This window comes from Gymnoscopelus braueri (genome assembly GCF_963280865.1).
Source record: "Gymnoscopelus braueri genome assembly, chromosome: 7".
In the NCBI taxonomy this organism is placed as follows: Eukaryota; Metazoa; Chordata; class Actinopteri; order Myctophiformes; family Myctophidae; genus Gymnoscopelus; species Gymnoscopelus braueri.
In genome coordinates this window covers 22,952,249-22,966,355 of record NC_137608.1, presented here as the reverse complement: position 1 = coordinate 22,966,355, position 14,107 = coordinate 22,952,249, and the positions used below count along the sequence as shown (strand labels likewise).

The 14,107-nt window shown below is 47.5% G+C and overlaps 1 protein-coding gene across 2 annotated transcripts in view; it reads left to right on the top strand.

The window, feature by feature from the left end:
- sema6a (sema domain, transmembrane domain (TM), and cytoplasmic domain, (semaphorin) 6A) overlaps positions 1–14,107 on the top strand; it is a 128,039-nt gene that overhangs the window by 60,585 nt on the left and 53,347 nt on the right. For both annotated transcript variants that reach the window (XM_080433069.1, XM_080433068.1), the window contains exons 4-6: positions 6,788–6,848; positions 8,754–8,816; positions 9,756–9,857. In XM_080433069.1, the coding sequence (XP_080289195.1) occupies positions 6,788–6,848; positions 8,754–8,816; positions 9,756–9,857 (226 nt within the window). The remainder of the gene's footprint in view (positions 1–6,787; positions 6,849–8,753; positions 8,817–9,755; positions 9,858–14,107) is intronic.

Genomic DNA, 14,107 nt, shown 5'->3' with positions numbered 1-14,107 from the left:
ACAACAAGACATCGATACTTAAAAACGTAAAAGCTGAATGATTGAACCGTTTAAGGCAAATGGCCCGTACAATCATTACCAACAGAAATCAATGTGAAAGTGAGTTGATGGTTAAGTCAGCACACTGCAATGGCAACGTCAAAGCAAGACAGGCGTATAACACTTCAATAGCTGCCTTTATGAGCACGTCCAGTCAGATGGCTTGTTTGTTTATCCGTCCAGCGTCCCAGGGCCTTGCCATCGTGCCATCGTGAAAACCAGTGAGCCTCAGTTCTTGGTGTGCGGCAGATTGCAGATGGCTGCTGTGAATGCCGTCCAAAGCCCAACACTGTTTCGGGTTGTTTTTTGAATGGCTGCTCCATGTATTAAATCCCTTTGGCTCGTGTTTTCGTTGCTGGCAATAGAATCACACAAGCTTTTAGCAGCGGGATGCATACAAACATGGCCACAGATGAAATTGTAAATAGACAAAAGTGGCTTAATCCAGAGAGGGGAAATAGTCTAATCTTTGGCAGCACTGGAACTCAGCAACAGATGCAGTGATTGAGAATTCAGTCTATTTCAGACAATGTTGAATGAAATGCATTGATTTGGTCCAAATCAAGATGTTCACTTTTGGTGGGCCGTAATGTCAATATACTGAAAACGGATGAAAAAAGAAAAGACACAATTAACATATGAGGAGGAGTTGTGCCTCATCTAATCAGTGTGAAATAGTATTAGCTTTTCCACTGAAGGCTGAGATGTTGAGTGTTGATTATGTATTCAGCTCGTGTCTGTCTTGAATCCGTTAATATTCTGCATCTTATTCCTCAGCAGGCTTCCAATCTGAGCATATTATCCGCAGGACAGTACCTCCTGCTGATATATTAGAATGTTGCCTTTTCACATGCAGACTGTGCAGCAACTCATTCAATTTTAACAAGGTTGACAGAGCACTGGGTAACGTGTTGATTTCCTCTTATATTTCCATAAAATCTGTAGTTGATAGGGGAAGATGCCTTGCATATTTGTGGTTAACAAGCTAAGGCCTTTGAATTATCACACACGTACACTGTCCAAACACAGTTCTTGGGCATGTGAATCATAGCAAGATAGATTGTTTCTAAAGATAAATGTTCTGTCCTGGTAATGAGAATGAAACACAAACATGCGTCAAATTTCATCTTATGACAAAATGATTTTTTTTCTTTAAAAAAACCCTGCCATAAATCATTTGTGATACCCTAGAACGGATAAAGGTTAGAGCATGAGTAACGAACATAGAAAAAATCATATTCACGTAGAAGCTTAACATTTTATGTCCACCTGCTGTCCTGTGTTTTATGTGTTTAGCAGCAGAGTCACGTTCGGTTCAAGCAATAAAGTGTATATGATGTACTAAGAGATGGATGCTGGGCAATTGGTATTCAGCCAGTCCATATTTCATGGCCAAGGTGCACTCTGTACAGCATTTGCCGGAGATTCATCATTGTGTAATAGGATATTTATCATTCTGACCTATTCTCTGTATCTCTCTGTATGTGTGTGCGTGTGCACGCGCATGGCTCTGTGTCCATGTGCACGCTACATGTACTACATTATGCCTGCGCCACTAGCACACGGCACAAGTTTGTCGTGCGTGTGTGTGGGCTCCTATTGTTCCCTTTTGTGCATGTGTACCTGTGCGTATGTGTTTTTTTTTCTTTTCGCAAAACGGAAGCCCATCACAAGATCAACTGCTGGGTTCGATTTGAGCCACCAGCCATGGAAGTGGCTTGGAGGGATTTATCCTGCCTAAGCTTTGCTCCGAGAGGTTTCCTACTGGGAGAAATCAAGGAGGCCTCTGTCGGTCTTGGGATTGCACAATAGAGAATGTGTGTGTGTGTGTGTGTGTGTGTGTGTGTATGTGGCTGTGCGCACGCACGCACACGCAATGCATGCACGTAAAAGCCGGGGTGTTCATTTACCTCTGAGAGTACAAACATTAGACCCGTAAGGGTCCAATCACTCCGGATTTCACTGTGTAGTGTGCATACCCCAGGTCTCTCCACATGCAGGGCATAGTCGCCATTCCCTGCCGTCGACCAGCCCTCACCATGGTAACACCAACCACCCTCTGTTTACACCCTTGTATGAGGCAGTCTAGCATGGGAACCACAGCAAGAGAGAGAGGAGAGAAAGGAGAGAGAGAATGGGTCAGGATGAGAGGGGGAGGCAAGGAAGAAAGAGAGAGAGATAGGGAAGAGAGAGAATGGGGCAGGATGAGAGGGGGACGCAAGGACGAAAGAGGGAGAGAGAGAGAGAGAGAGAGAGAGAGAGGAGAGAGAGAGAGAGAGAGAGAGAGAGGAGAGAGGAGAGAGAGAATGGTCAGGATGAGAGGGGAGAAGGAGAAGGAAGAAGAGAGAGGGAAGAGAGAGAATGGGCAAGATGAGAGAGGATGGGGAAGGAAGAGAGAAGGGCGGCAGGATGAGAGAGCTGGAGAAGTGGGAGAGGGAGAGAGAGAGAGAATGGCGCAGGGTGAGAAGGCGAGGCAAGGGAAAGAGAAAGCTTGTAGATCAAGTTAACATTCACTTACAAATGACCCTCCCCATCACACACACACACACGCACACGCACATACATATATTACACACATGTTTCTCAGTTGAATCCTCTGGAACAGTCGTGCCACTGTGGCCAGTGTGTTGTCAGTGCCGGGTCTCCGCGGGCCTCACAGTGGAGGCCACTAGAGTCTCAATTATTGTGGCAGCACCAAATCCTGTTAAAACCCACTTAATGACTGGGATTACACTGTTCTCCTCCTCGGCACCACATTCACACACTGAATGGAGCAGTGCACGCTCATGCGGCGTGCACACAAAAAAAACAACAAATTGATTAATCAAAGTTTAAATGAAATCCCCTCAAAACTCCTCAAATCATTCCTAAGGCGGAAGAAAAACGTAATGCAATGCTTTCACACTTTTGCCCTATTCATAATGTTCAAAAATACCCGATCAACAACAAGCTCACAACGTGTCACATCGCAAGACATTGTGAGCTTGTAGATCTGCTGTTTTTGAAATGTATTGAATATTTTCACCCAAAGCAGAGACACCAGGGTGAAAGTGGTTAATTCTTTATCGAAAGTCTGACAGATTTCCATTGAATTTCAAGTGCAAAGTTAGTTTGTCATTCTGCATGGAGTTGGAAGTTTGAACATCATGAATTAGAAATCGTCCCGACAGGTGTGATATCACACCTCTGACTTTACTGTAGGCGCACATGCGCACATGAACACAAGCATAGACACACGGACAGACCAAAAGAAAAACACCCACCTATGTCACACACACACACACACACACACACACACACACACACACACACACACACACACACACACACACACACACACACACACACACACACACACACACACACACACACACACACACACACACAATCTAGCAAAATCTAAAGAGAGTAGCATACCATGGTGAGAATCCCCCCCCCCCCTTTTCGAAAAGCACAACCTGCTGCAGCTTGAGGGGAGTGAACTCTGACTTGTTGTATTTCATGCCACCACGTCACCGGGGTAGGGGGGGGGGCTGTTGATGGCTTCAGTCCATTGAGAACCTCAAGGTCTCCCGTCACAACGTAATGGTGTCCACTGGCTGTTCCCCTTCTAAACCCCCCACCCACCCCGCCCCCCTCGCCTCTCTCTACCACCCATGATCTACTTATGAAGAGGCTGGAATATAGGGGCGACGGTGATGGGAGAAAGGGATGGAGGGGGGGGGCGTGTGGGTGGAGGGATGTGTAGTCATTTATTTGGCGGAAAGGGGTGGGGTATGCTAGGTGCGGGGTGCATACTAATCACGTTCCCTTCTTTTTTTCCCCTGCCATCGGAGTGCGAGATTGGTCTGACAAAAGGCCCACCAGATGGACCAGGCTGGCCTGCGGTCACCCCCCAAAGAAGAAATGGGCTGTTATGAAAACCACATTCTTCTATACAAAGACCCTGTGTTCTGTTGGGACCGCATGGCTGCATGTCCGATGGAGACCCTCTCTCGTCATTCTGTTGCGCTTTCTCTCTCTCTGTCACTCTGTCAGTGTGACTGACTCTCTCGGCCTCCGTCCGTTGTTCCCTCTCTCCCTCTCCAGTCATCCTTTACAGTGCCCCCATATCCGTGTCTGTGACAGGATATTTGCATACCTTCCGTCCTACTCACACATTTTTTGCCTGTGAATTTCGGGAAGCACAGTGCCCACTTCCAAATGATTCACATCGACACTGGCTGCTCTACATAACCTCATGGGTTTCCCATAGCATTCAAGTGTGTCGTTTCCCACAATGTCGCTGTTTCCGTTGACTTTCTGATTACTACCAAGACTGTCATATGTTATTTGACGGCTTCGATGCTTTATTGGATTAAACAGCCAAAAAAAGGACATGGTCAGCCACGAGGACACCAGATTTTGCAGGAGTGCCAAAGATAAGAAAATGTTAACCAAGGCCCCTAACCGTTTGTGTCTTCTCGGAGATCAATACAAGGAGTAAAAAAACATGTGCGTGTGTGTGCGAGCAGAAGAGTGCCTCTGGATGCTGAGGAGATATGTTTGGAGGACAAGAGGAAGTGAATTTAGAGCCCAGGTGCAGAGTATATAGGGAAAGGTTCAGCGTGTGGGTGCGCGTGCGTGCATGTGGACAGGCCTTGCACATACACATAGCATGTGTTTAGAGAGCTGGTGTTGACAGCTACTCTATTGTGCTCCCCCAGCTCTTCTCTCAGGATGTTTGAGGGACACATCACTGCTTGGCTTTCTCTTATCTCTGCTGGAACTCTGCGCAGAGTTCTAGAAACCACAGCCTTGGGGCTGTGGACCGCATTGGCCCTTCCAGAGCCACAGTCAACTGTGGGATGACTGCAGCTGTGGAGAAGCAAGAGGCATGGGAGGCTGAGAAAGTTCATTTCCAAATCCTTAGGGCGATGCATTGCAGAATATCGATTCGCGGAATAAAAATTATAACCTGTAACACACCTGAATAACTGAATCGCAGCAATCTGATTAGCATAATGGCATTTGTTCTACTTTGTTGTTGAGCAATTCAATTCAATTTAATACAATTTAGAGGCATTAAATGAAGACTTATGAGGTTATTATCATTCACCACCATTATCAACAATTAAATCAAGAATATTATGTATTCATGATCTCCCAATGTTTTTTTTGCCTTGAGAATTGCCTTTCCTTTCAAATGTTTCCAACTAATCTGACAAATGATGACAAACTGTCTTTTTTATTATTTATATACGTAATCTGATTGCCTGCATTTGTCAGTTGCCATTTTCCTAACCAGGCTCACTGTTATCACAGAACATACTGTGTATTCCACAACCCTGCTGGTAGGGATAAGAGACAGATAGAAGAGTTTTTGGATCACTTAAAGTACAATCGAGACCATTTATAGAAGTAGCACCTCAAGAGCACCTTCTCGGAGTGGATGAGCAGAGAATAGGGAAGGTGAGGAACTGAAAGCAAACGCAACACAAAGCAAAACAAAGAAAGTAGATGAGCTAACACTGCTTAGACGAGTCTTTGACACCACCACTGAGATACTGTTAATGTTGCAACTACTGCAGAGAAGGTGGCGCTTTTTTTCTTAATTCCAACCACTCTCAAAGATTAATTATTCAATCTGGCCGTCATGGCCAATAACGTAAAGTAGACTGGGTTTTCATCCTGGATGAGATGGCAGGGGGGGGGCCCCAGGAAAGCAGATGTAAGTGGATTCATTTCTGGATGCCTGTTCCTCCAAAGACTTTATTAGATTTAGTTAATGAGCGAGCAAGGCGGGCTCGCTGGCTGGGAGCAGGTTGGGGAGCTGGAACATAATTAAGCCATGAGTCTGACGATGCCACTGTTACACACTTTGATTAAAAACACATTCGCCGGCTAATCTCCGACAAATTAAAGCGGTTACATCGTTTGGCACGGTCACCTTTGTCTCAGCCCCGCCCCGCCTTAAACAAGGCGACCCCCCATTTCTTTAAACGCTCCACTCCTTTCTGTATTCGCTCTGCACTTTGTACCCAGACCACAGAGCCCACCCCTCCTTGTCTGCACCTTAATTCTCCATGGTAGGTAGGTGTAGCTACATGCCCAAGTCAGCCAGCCAGCCAGTCTGGCTGTCGGAAAGGTAGTTAACCCTTGTGTGGGGTTTTTATGTCTTCCATATGCCCCCGGCGGGGCCTATATATAAGCGCGGCTGTGTAATACAGCAGAAGCCCTGTGTATTTCCACGCCGCACACACATAAGTCTTCTTGTCTGAGCTTTAATGAGTGTTAGTATAGATTTCCTGTGACTCGAACATTGGGCTTAATTGACCTGAACAGCCCTGAGTGACTTGGCACCTCCCGTCTCAAAACTGCCCCCCCATTCCGCTCCCTAATCTCCCCCACCGCCACCACCAGAAGACCTTTCTCTGGGACAAAGGCTCTTTTGTCCTGAGGACTACGCTGCGGCACTCTAAACCTTTGTTGACTGTTTCTGTCTGACATAGCAAATAGCTCTGGCCTCCTTTTGTTTATTGTTATTTTCCCCCTAGTTTGGACAAAGTTTATACAGAGACCCATTTTCCAACGTTGTTTTCTGCCTGTAGGGGGGCCGGGTGGCGGAAGGGAGAAAAAAAAAAGGCTTTATTGTTTGTTGAGATTTTGACTGACTGTCTGACCAACCATCTGACTTATTATCCCCTTATCTCTCCCCCCCTCTCTCTCCCCACCCCCCCCCCCTCCCTCTCTCTCTCTCCCTCCTCAGGGATCATATATACACAGTGGATACAGAGACTGAAAACAGCGAGGAGATCTTTTTCAGTAAGGTGAGTGTGAGGCGCCTGTCTCTTTGAGTACACGTTGTACTCTCAGTCTACATACACAAACACCCCGATTGACAATTACAACTCTGACTCTGTGTGTGTGCGCGCGCGTGCGCATGTGCTTGCTCACCGGACATGAGCCAGTTGCGTTCACCACACTGACCCGACTAGGAACATTGTCCAATCAGTCGGCTATAGCAAACCACCTGCGTCACCTGCCCTCATCACTGGGACAGAGCGAAGGATTGATGATGATGATGTGTGTGTGAGATAGAGAGAGAGAGGATAGAAGGACAGGAAGGGGAAAGAGAGGGGAGGAAGGAAGGATAAGGATAAGGATAAATCCTTTTAACAGGTCGTTCATGAAAGTCCTTGCGGTCTTGTTTCCAATGAGAACCTGTGAGCAATTAGGGGTTAAGAGTCTTGCTCAGGGACAAATTTCATTTCATCGACACATATGCTGGTCTGGCCTGGAATCGAACCTGGGGCAACCAGGGCCTCTGGCTCCTTAGGCGGGCTCACTAACCACTCAGCTATGGCCCCCCGAAAGGAGGAAGGAAAGCAGAAAAGTAGAAGGGAGGTGGAAAACGACTGAAAGGAAGACTGAAGGGATAGACAGACAGACAGACAGACAGAGTGACAGAAGGGTGGATGCAGGATGAGAGGGAAGCATATTCTGCTGAATATTGTATTCTTTATTCTAGAAAGCACTTCACATTTGCATAGTGTTGATGATAATAAGCCACTCTCCATTCAGACACTCGGCACCGCTTGACCCCCAAAGGTAGAACGCATGCAAACAAGGCCCTTGTCCCTGTGTACAGCAACCAGGCGGCTCTCCGCCCGGCCACTGCAATGTCAAAGCCCAGCTAGTGGGGTCTTTAATGAGGGGGCTGCCTGCAGATAAAAGGCTGCTGGGAGACGCGCAGGCTGATTGATGACTGAAGGTCTTTAATCAGTGGCCAGTCTCCATACACGCTGTCCAACAGGCCCCTACCGCACACTGGCATGGACCGCACAGCTTAACACTGACCCGACCAGGCCATACTGCCCATGGCGGGGAGCGTGTGTTTGTGTGTGTGTGTGTGTGTGACTGACAGATAAAGCTTTGCACTGATCTACTGGCCAAAGTAATCCAGAGAGAGATAGACAGAGGGGTGTGTGTGTGTGTGTGTGTGTGTGTGTGTGTGTGTGTGTGTGTGTGTGTGTGTGTGTGTGTGTGTGTGTGTGTGTGTGTGTGTGTGTGTGTGTGTGTGTGTGTGTGTGTGTGTGTGTGTGTGTGTGTGTGTGTGTGTGTGTGTGTGTGTGTGTGTGTGTGTGTGTGTGTGTGTGTGTGCGCATTAGTATGCGCAGGTGTGTGCATGTGCATACACGTGTGCGTTGTTTGTTTTCCTGCTTGACTGACAGGTAACGATTAGAGCTGACCCACAGGCCAAAGTAGTGTGTATGTCTGTGTGTGTGTGTGCGTCTTTTCAACCTATCAATTCAGAGATCTGCTCTCAGATCTGAGATTAGGATCTGTCCTCTCATACTGTGTTCTGAGCTGGGGTCAGCGTTCTGTCTCCTCCCCCAGCTCCGGGAATGTGAAGTTGAAGTGTGAAACTGATCTGTGATCATCAGTGCTCGGTGTCACGTTCACCTGGGAGCAGGTGTCCCTCGCAGGGAATCGATTCCAGGGAACCCAAGATGATGATTATTGATTTGATGCATGGATTGCTTATTGAACCGCTGTCTCCCTCCCCCTCTCTCTCTCTTTCTCGCTCTCTCTCGCTCTGTTTATCTGTCGCTCTTGCTATTTCTCTCTCTCTTTCTGTCTCCCTCCCTCTCTTTCTCTGTCACTCTCGCTATTTCTCTCTCTCTCTCTCTCTCTGTCTCTCTCTGCCTTCGGGCCCCTGTTTCTCTGTGCAGAAACTTACGTGGAAATCCAGACAGACAGACGTGGACACCTGCCGAATGAAGGGGAAGCATAAGGTAGACATCACACACACACACACACGAGCGCGCCGCACGCGCTAGTGATGCAATGCCACTGCAAGTGGTATTGTTGTGCGCTGATGACACCCTGACCTCCTTTCCAGAAGGATTTGGGTGTATGTCTCATTATGCATCATAAATCACATCCATACATACACACACACACACACACACACACACACACACACACACACACACACACACACACACTCACACACACACACTCACTCTGCAGCATGCACAAACATACCCGCCTACTGCGCATGTGCATTTGTCCATATGCACTTGTGCGCAAGCACTCTGCCACACACGCACACGCAGACCATTGTGCAGGTGCAATAACACACTACCTGCTGTTCATATTACATGTTTTATGGAGAACATCTGTTGCAATCCTCATATGGAATAGCAGTTTAATTCTATTTTCCATGGATTTATGTTCTCAGAATTCCAATATCCCAGTGGTGTGTAGAAGTGCACTGAATTGCGATTTCATTATTATTCTATATGGTTATTTGTGCAGTGCATTGTACAGTGCATTAAAATTATTATACAGATTATTTGTGTGTGTACCATGAGGAAACATGACGTGTCTCTTACTCCCTACACAGCAAACCCCTCAGTGTTGATTTATCCATGTGTAGATAAAGTCATTCAGAGCTGTTCAGGTGTGTAGAAATGGAACACTTCCATTTGTACACTCTCAGAGTTAATTTAACACTGAGGATTGTACAGCGTACTTGTCTCAGTACGTAGTACAATATGCAGCGTTTCACATGAATTGCAAAAGTACTTGTAATTTCTTTCCACTTCGGTTCCTATTCAGGTAGAAGCTCACGCACAGCATGTCATAATGAACCTCTATTCTTTTGTTTCTGTTCTTTCCCCCCTTGCTTCTCTCTCTGCTTTCCGACCACCCTCCTCCCGCCCACAAAGGATGAATGTCACAACTTCATCAAAGTCCTCCTGCAGCAGAATGACGACACCCTGTTTGTGTGCGGAACGAATGCTTTCAACCCTTCATGCCGAACCTACAAGGTACAGTGGGTCCACGCACGCACACACACACACGCACACACACTCATTTACACTGACACATATACCTTTGTTCTGCTCTCTGCCCCCGCTCACATGACAAGAATGTCTTATACATACAGTACACATCATACACTGTGCACATACTGTACCACCTGCAAACTCTTTCTCTCTCTCTCTCACACACACACACACACACACACACACACACACACACACACACACACACACACACACACACACACACACACACACACACACACACACACACACACACTACAACATAGCAGCATATATGAGGCAGTATATTTGACATGCAACCCTGCCAGTGTGGGGAGTAGAGAGGTGAGGATGGACATAGATGAATGACTTTCACAGCTCTGGAGGCCCTCCTCTGATGGCTCTATCTGCAGGTGTACCCTGCCACGCTTGATTTGGACAGGGGAAACATACCTGCCGACAGTCTCACACACACACACGCACGCACGCACGCACGCACACACACACACACACACACACACGCACGCATGCACGCATACACGCACAACACATACGCACAGAAACACAAGCACACACGGGAGGCAATGTTGAAATCCGACTCCACGTTCCGCTTCAAACTAAGTGGAGCTGGCCTCCCCCTTTGCCCACTGTGGCATGTGTGGAGGATTCCTTCAGGGAAAGCAAACACCGCCGTCTGAAGCAGGGCCCGTCTCCATGACCTTGGGAGCGGGCAACAAACATGACAGACACGCCGACAGACAGACAGATGTAAAGGCAGCCGTACTGACAAATACACAAAGAGAACTTCATGACTTAAATGACTCACCAGACAGGGAGGGCAGGAGAGTCGGCAGTGAGGAACGCAGTCACAAAGGCAGACCGGCCCCTCTGATTCAAATTAGACAAGACAAGACGGAAAGATACAGAAATTGACACTCCGTTACAGGCAGACAGACAGACAGGCAGACAGACAGACAGGCAGACAGGCTGGCAGGCGATCTCGAACCAGCCAATCAACTTGCCAGATGCCAAGAAACACAGCTCTCCAGTAGACAGACTCAAACACACATGGATTGGTTCGTCCAGGTGGCTGTCATGTTGCTTTGGCATGTTAGCATGTGCCATGGTTGGACACAGGAACAAGTAGAGATGTTATCTAGATGAACCTTTGGGTGGGCGGGGTGAGGGTGGGGGGTGGTGTGTCCTGTTTTTGGATCACTAGGTCTGTTTGCCAGAGATACAAGACATGTCCGCTTGGCTGACTCGCTGGTACAGCAGACTAAGCACACACAAGAGAAGAAATGTGTTCCAACTCACGGAACCCTCTTCTTCTCCTCTGCCCGCAGAGAGAGAGGAATGTGTGCCCCTGCATTCATCAGGCCCTGTTAGCCTTTCTGTGTCTTCCATCCAGCTACACGGGAGTTGTTGGTCCTGGATGTTTTTTTTATATTGTTGTTAACCTCAGTGCCATCCGTGGTTCACTGCAAGCTGGCCCCTCTGACATGGTTTTACACTTTTTGGAGGATGATAATGAGAGGTGCAGTTGTGGCAAACGTGGCACGGAAAGGTGAAATGCGCACAAACGCACGCACGCACATACACATACACATACACCATCATGTATGCATACAGTCTCCATACATACAACTCCAGTACATACAACTGCATAATTAATAAAGATGCATACACACAGTATGAATGTATGAACACCCTTATTCTCACATAAACTCACATACAGTCACGCACCCACACACACACACACGCACACACACACACACACACACACACACACACACACACACACACACACACACACACACACACACACACACACACACACACACACACACACACACACACACACACACACACACACACACTAGCTGTGCCGCTGGCAGTCTGGCAGACTCTCTAGGCAGATACTGTACCAGGCCTTTGATGGCCTGCTGGGCTCATCCACATGGCCTGGTGCAAAAGGTGTGTGTGTGTGTGTGTGTGTCTGTGTGTGTTGCCTCCACCTTGGCCACAGTCTGCCCCTCCATCTCCCCAGTGTGACAGCGCTGAAAAGAGCTTCTGTTTCGGGGCCAACCTCATCCCACATTAATCAACAACGCTGTGAGGGAGAGGAGAGGGGGGAGGAGAGGAGAGGAGGCGAGACAAAGGAGGGGGGGCTAAACAAACGGCTTCTCTTTAATCTCTCTGATTTCTTCTTCCCTTGCCTTCATACCTGTCTTTATGCCTCTGTCTTTACACTATATCTTTTTCTATTGCTTGTCCTGCTCCTAGTCCTCTGCCTCCGTCCTACTCTACTTTGCTCCTCCCTTCCCAGCAGTCTGTCAGTCCCATAGGCCTGACCCTGTGTCAGTGGCGCCCACACGTCTATGCACACACACACACACACACACACACACACACACACGGGGGGGGGGGAGGCAGATACCTTGGCAAGCAGAGCGCAGGCCTCTCCACCCCCTCCCTCCTCTCCCTCTCCCCTCTGTCCATCCCTTTGTCGCTCCCTAACCTTCCTCCCTCCCTTCCTCCTTTCCTGCCAACTTTCGCTCTCTCTGTCCCTCGCTGCTCCATCTTTTCGCCTCCTCCATCTCTCCCTCTCTCTCCCCCTGTGTGACTCTCCCTCGCTGCGTTGTAATAAAAAAACACCCCTATCCAGCTGGGCTGATATATGACCGGAGTCGGTTACATCACCTGTTGCCAGGCGGAGCAGGGGGATCAGCGGGGAGTGGTGTGTGTGTGTGTGTGTGTGTGTGTGTGTGTGTGTGGGGGGGGGGGGGTTCTGAGAGTAATAGGGTTCCCAGGTGACATAACTCAGACCTGTGAGCTGGATAGTGGTGGAGTCAGTCAACTTTACAGAGAACAGCTCTGGGTTTTTCTTTTCCCTGGCAGTAGGAATGCATCAACAAGGGGATTTAGTGTACAACACAGCAACATCCCTGCCCAGGAAACATACAATAACTGAAAGAGGCAAAAATACGTACCACACTATTGCACTGTATGATCATCATAAGAATTGACATGTAGGAAAATAGAATACCTTGTTATGGCTCTGCTATGTACACTCCAATATGCTCCTACGGTGCTTTTAATTGCCTCTACATCAATAAGGGAATTTGACAAATTGCACTGAATTTCATCTTGCTTGTTATCCAGGTTAGATAGACTGCATGAACCCTAGTGTCCATTTTCTGGGTATGTCATAATAGGTGGACATATGGCAAAAATAGCCAATCTACAACCTCACAATGCGTTGTGTAGCGATGTGTTGTGTAGCTTGTAGATGGGCTTTTTTCGACAAAGAGATTTGGTGTAGAGGGTTAAAAGGATGGCCAAGGATAGAGCCCTGAGGGGCCCCGGTCACCGAAGTACAGTATATAGGCTTGAAGTGGTTAAAGGACTCTGAAGCTCAGATTAGTTTCCTCTGTATATAGGTTAAAAATACATATTTCCCTCAGAAGTTGCATAGACATTAGTTTCTGGCTCCATAGGTGGGGCAGTGAAACCAAGGTCTCAGCCTCTCAGGGCACAGAAACAGGTTGCAGAGAAATGGGCCATGATTATTACTCTCCCAGGGAGGAGCTGCTGGTGTGTCCCCATTTGGTTCTACACCAGTCCTCATGGTCCAAGGGAGCACCTGCCCTTTATGGATATGGATGGTGATCCTTTGCTGAAATATGGTTTTAATTCAAAGAAACCTTCTGGAAACGTAATACAGCTACAAATCACCCCAAACTGAAGATATATTGGACGTGGTGTTCTAGGGAAAAAAAGGATAACGTTGAATGAAATACAGCATGAATGCTGTTATCCCTCCCCTACTGTTCCAGCTGAGCCTGCTCTGCCTCAAAGACTGAACAAGATCGGATGTCTTAAATAATGCTATTTATCTTATTTTGCAGTTCTCTTGTCTGGTTTTTATCCCTTCTGGTACCAGACCCATAAGACGGAGCTTGGAACATGCATAAATATAGTGATTTTTGATATAGTTTAATTATAGAATAGAATCTTATCACTAAGAGGCTTTTGGGAAGGCTGTTATTGAATGGCTTTTTATGAGAGTATCTGTGTGTGTGTGTGTGGGGGTGTGTGTGTGTGTGTGTGTGTGTGTGTGTGTGTGTGTGTGTGTGTGTGTCTGTCTGGAGCTAATCTTGCAAACCGTTGGGCCGATCAGCGCTAAACTTTATATGCACGCTGCCAGTGGGCCACAGAGGGACCTCCACTGATTGTTTTTTACATTTATA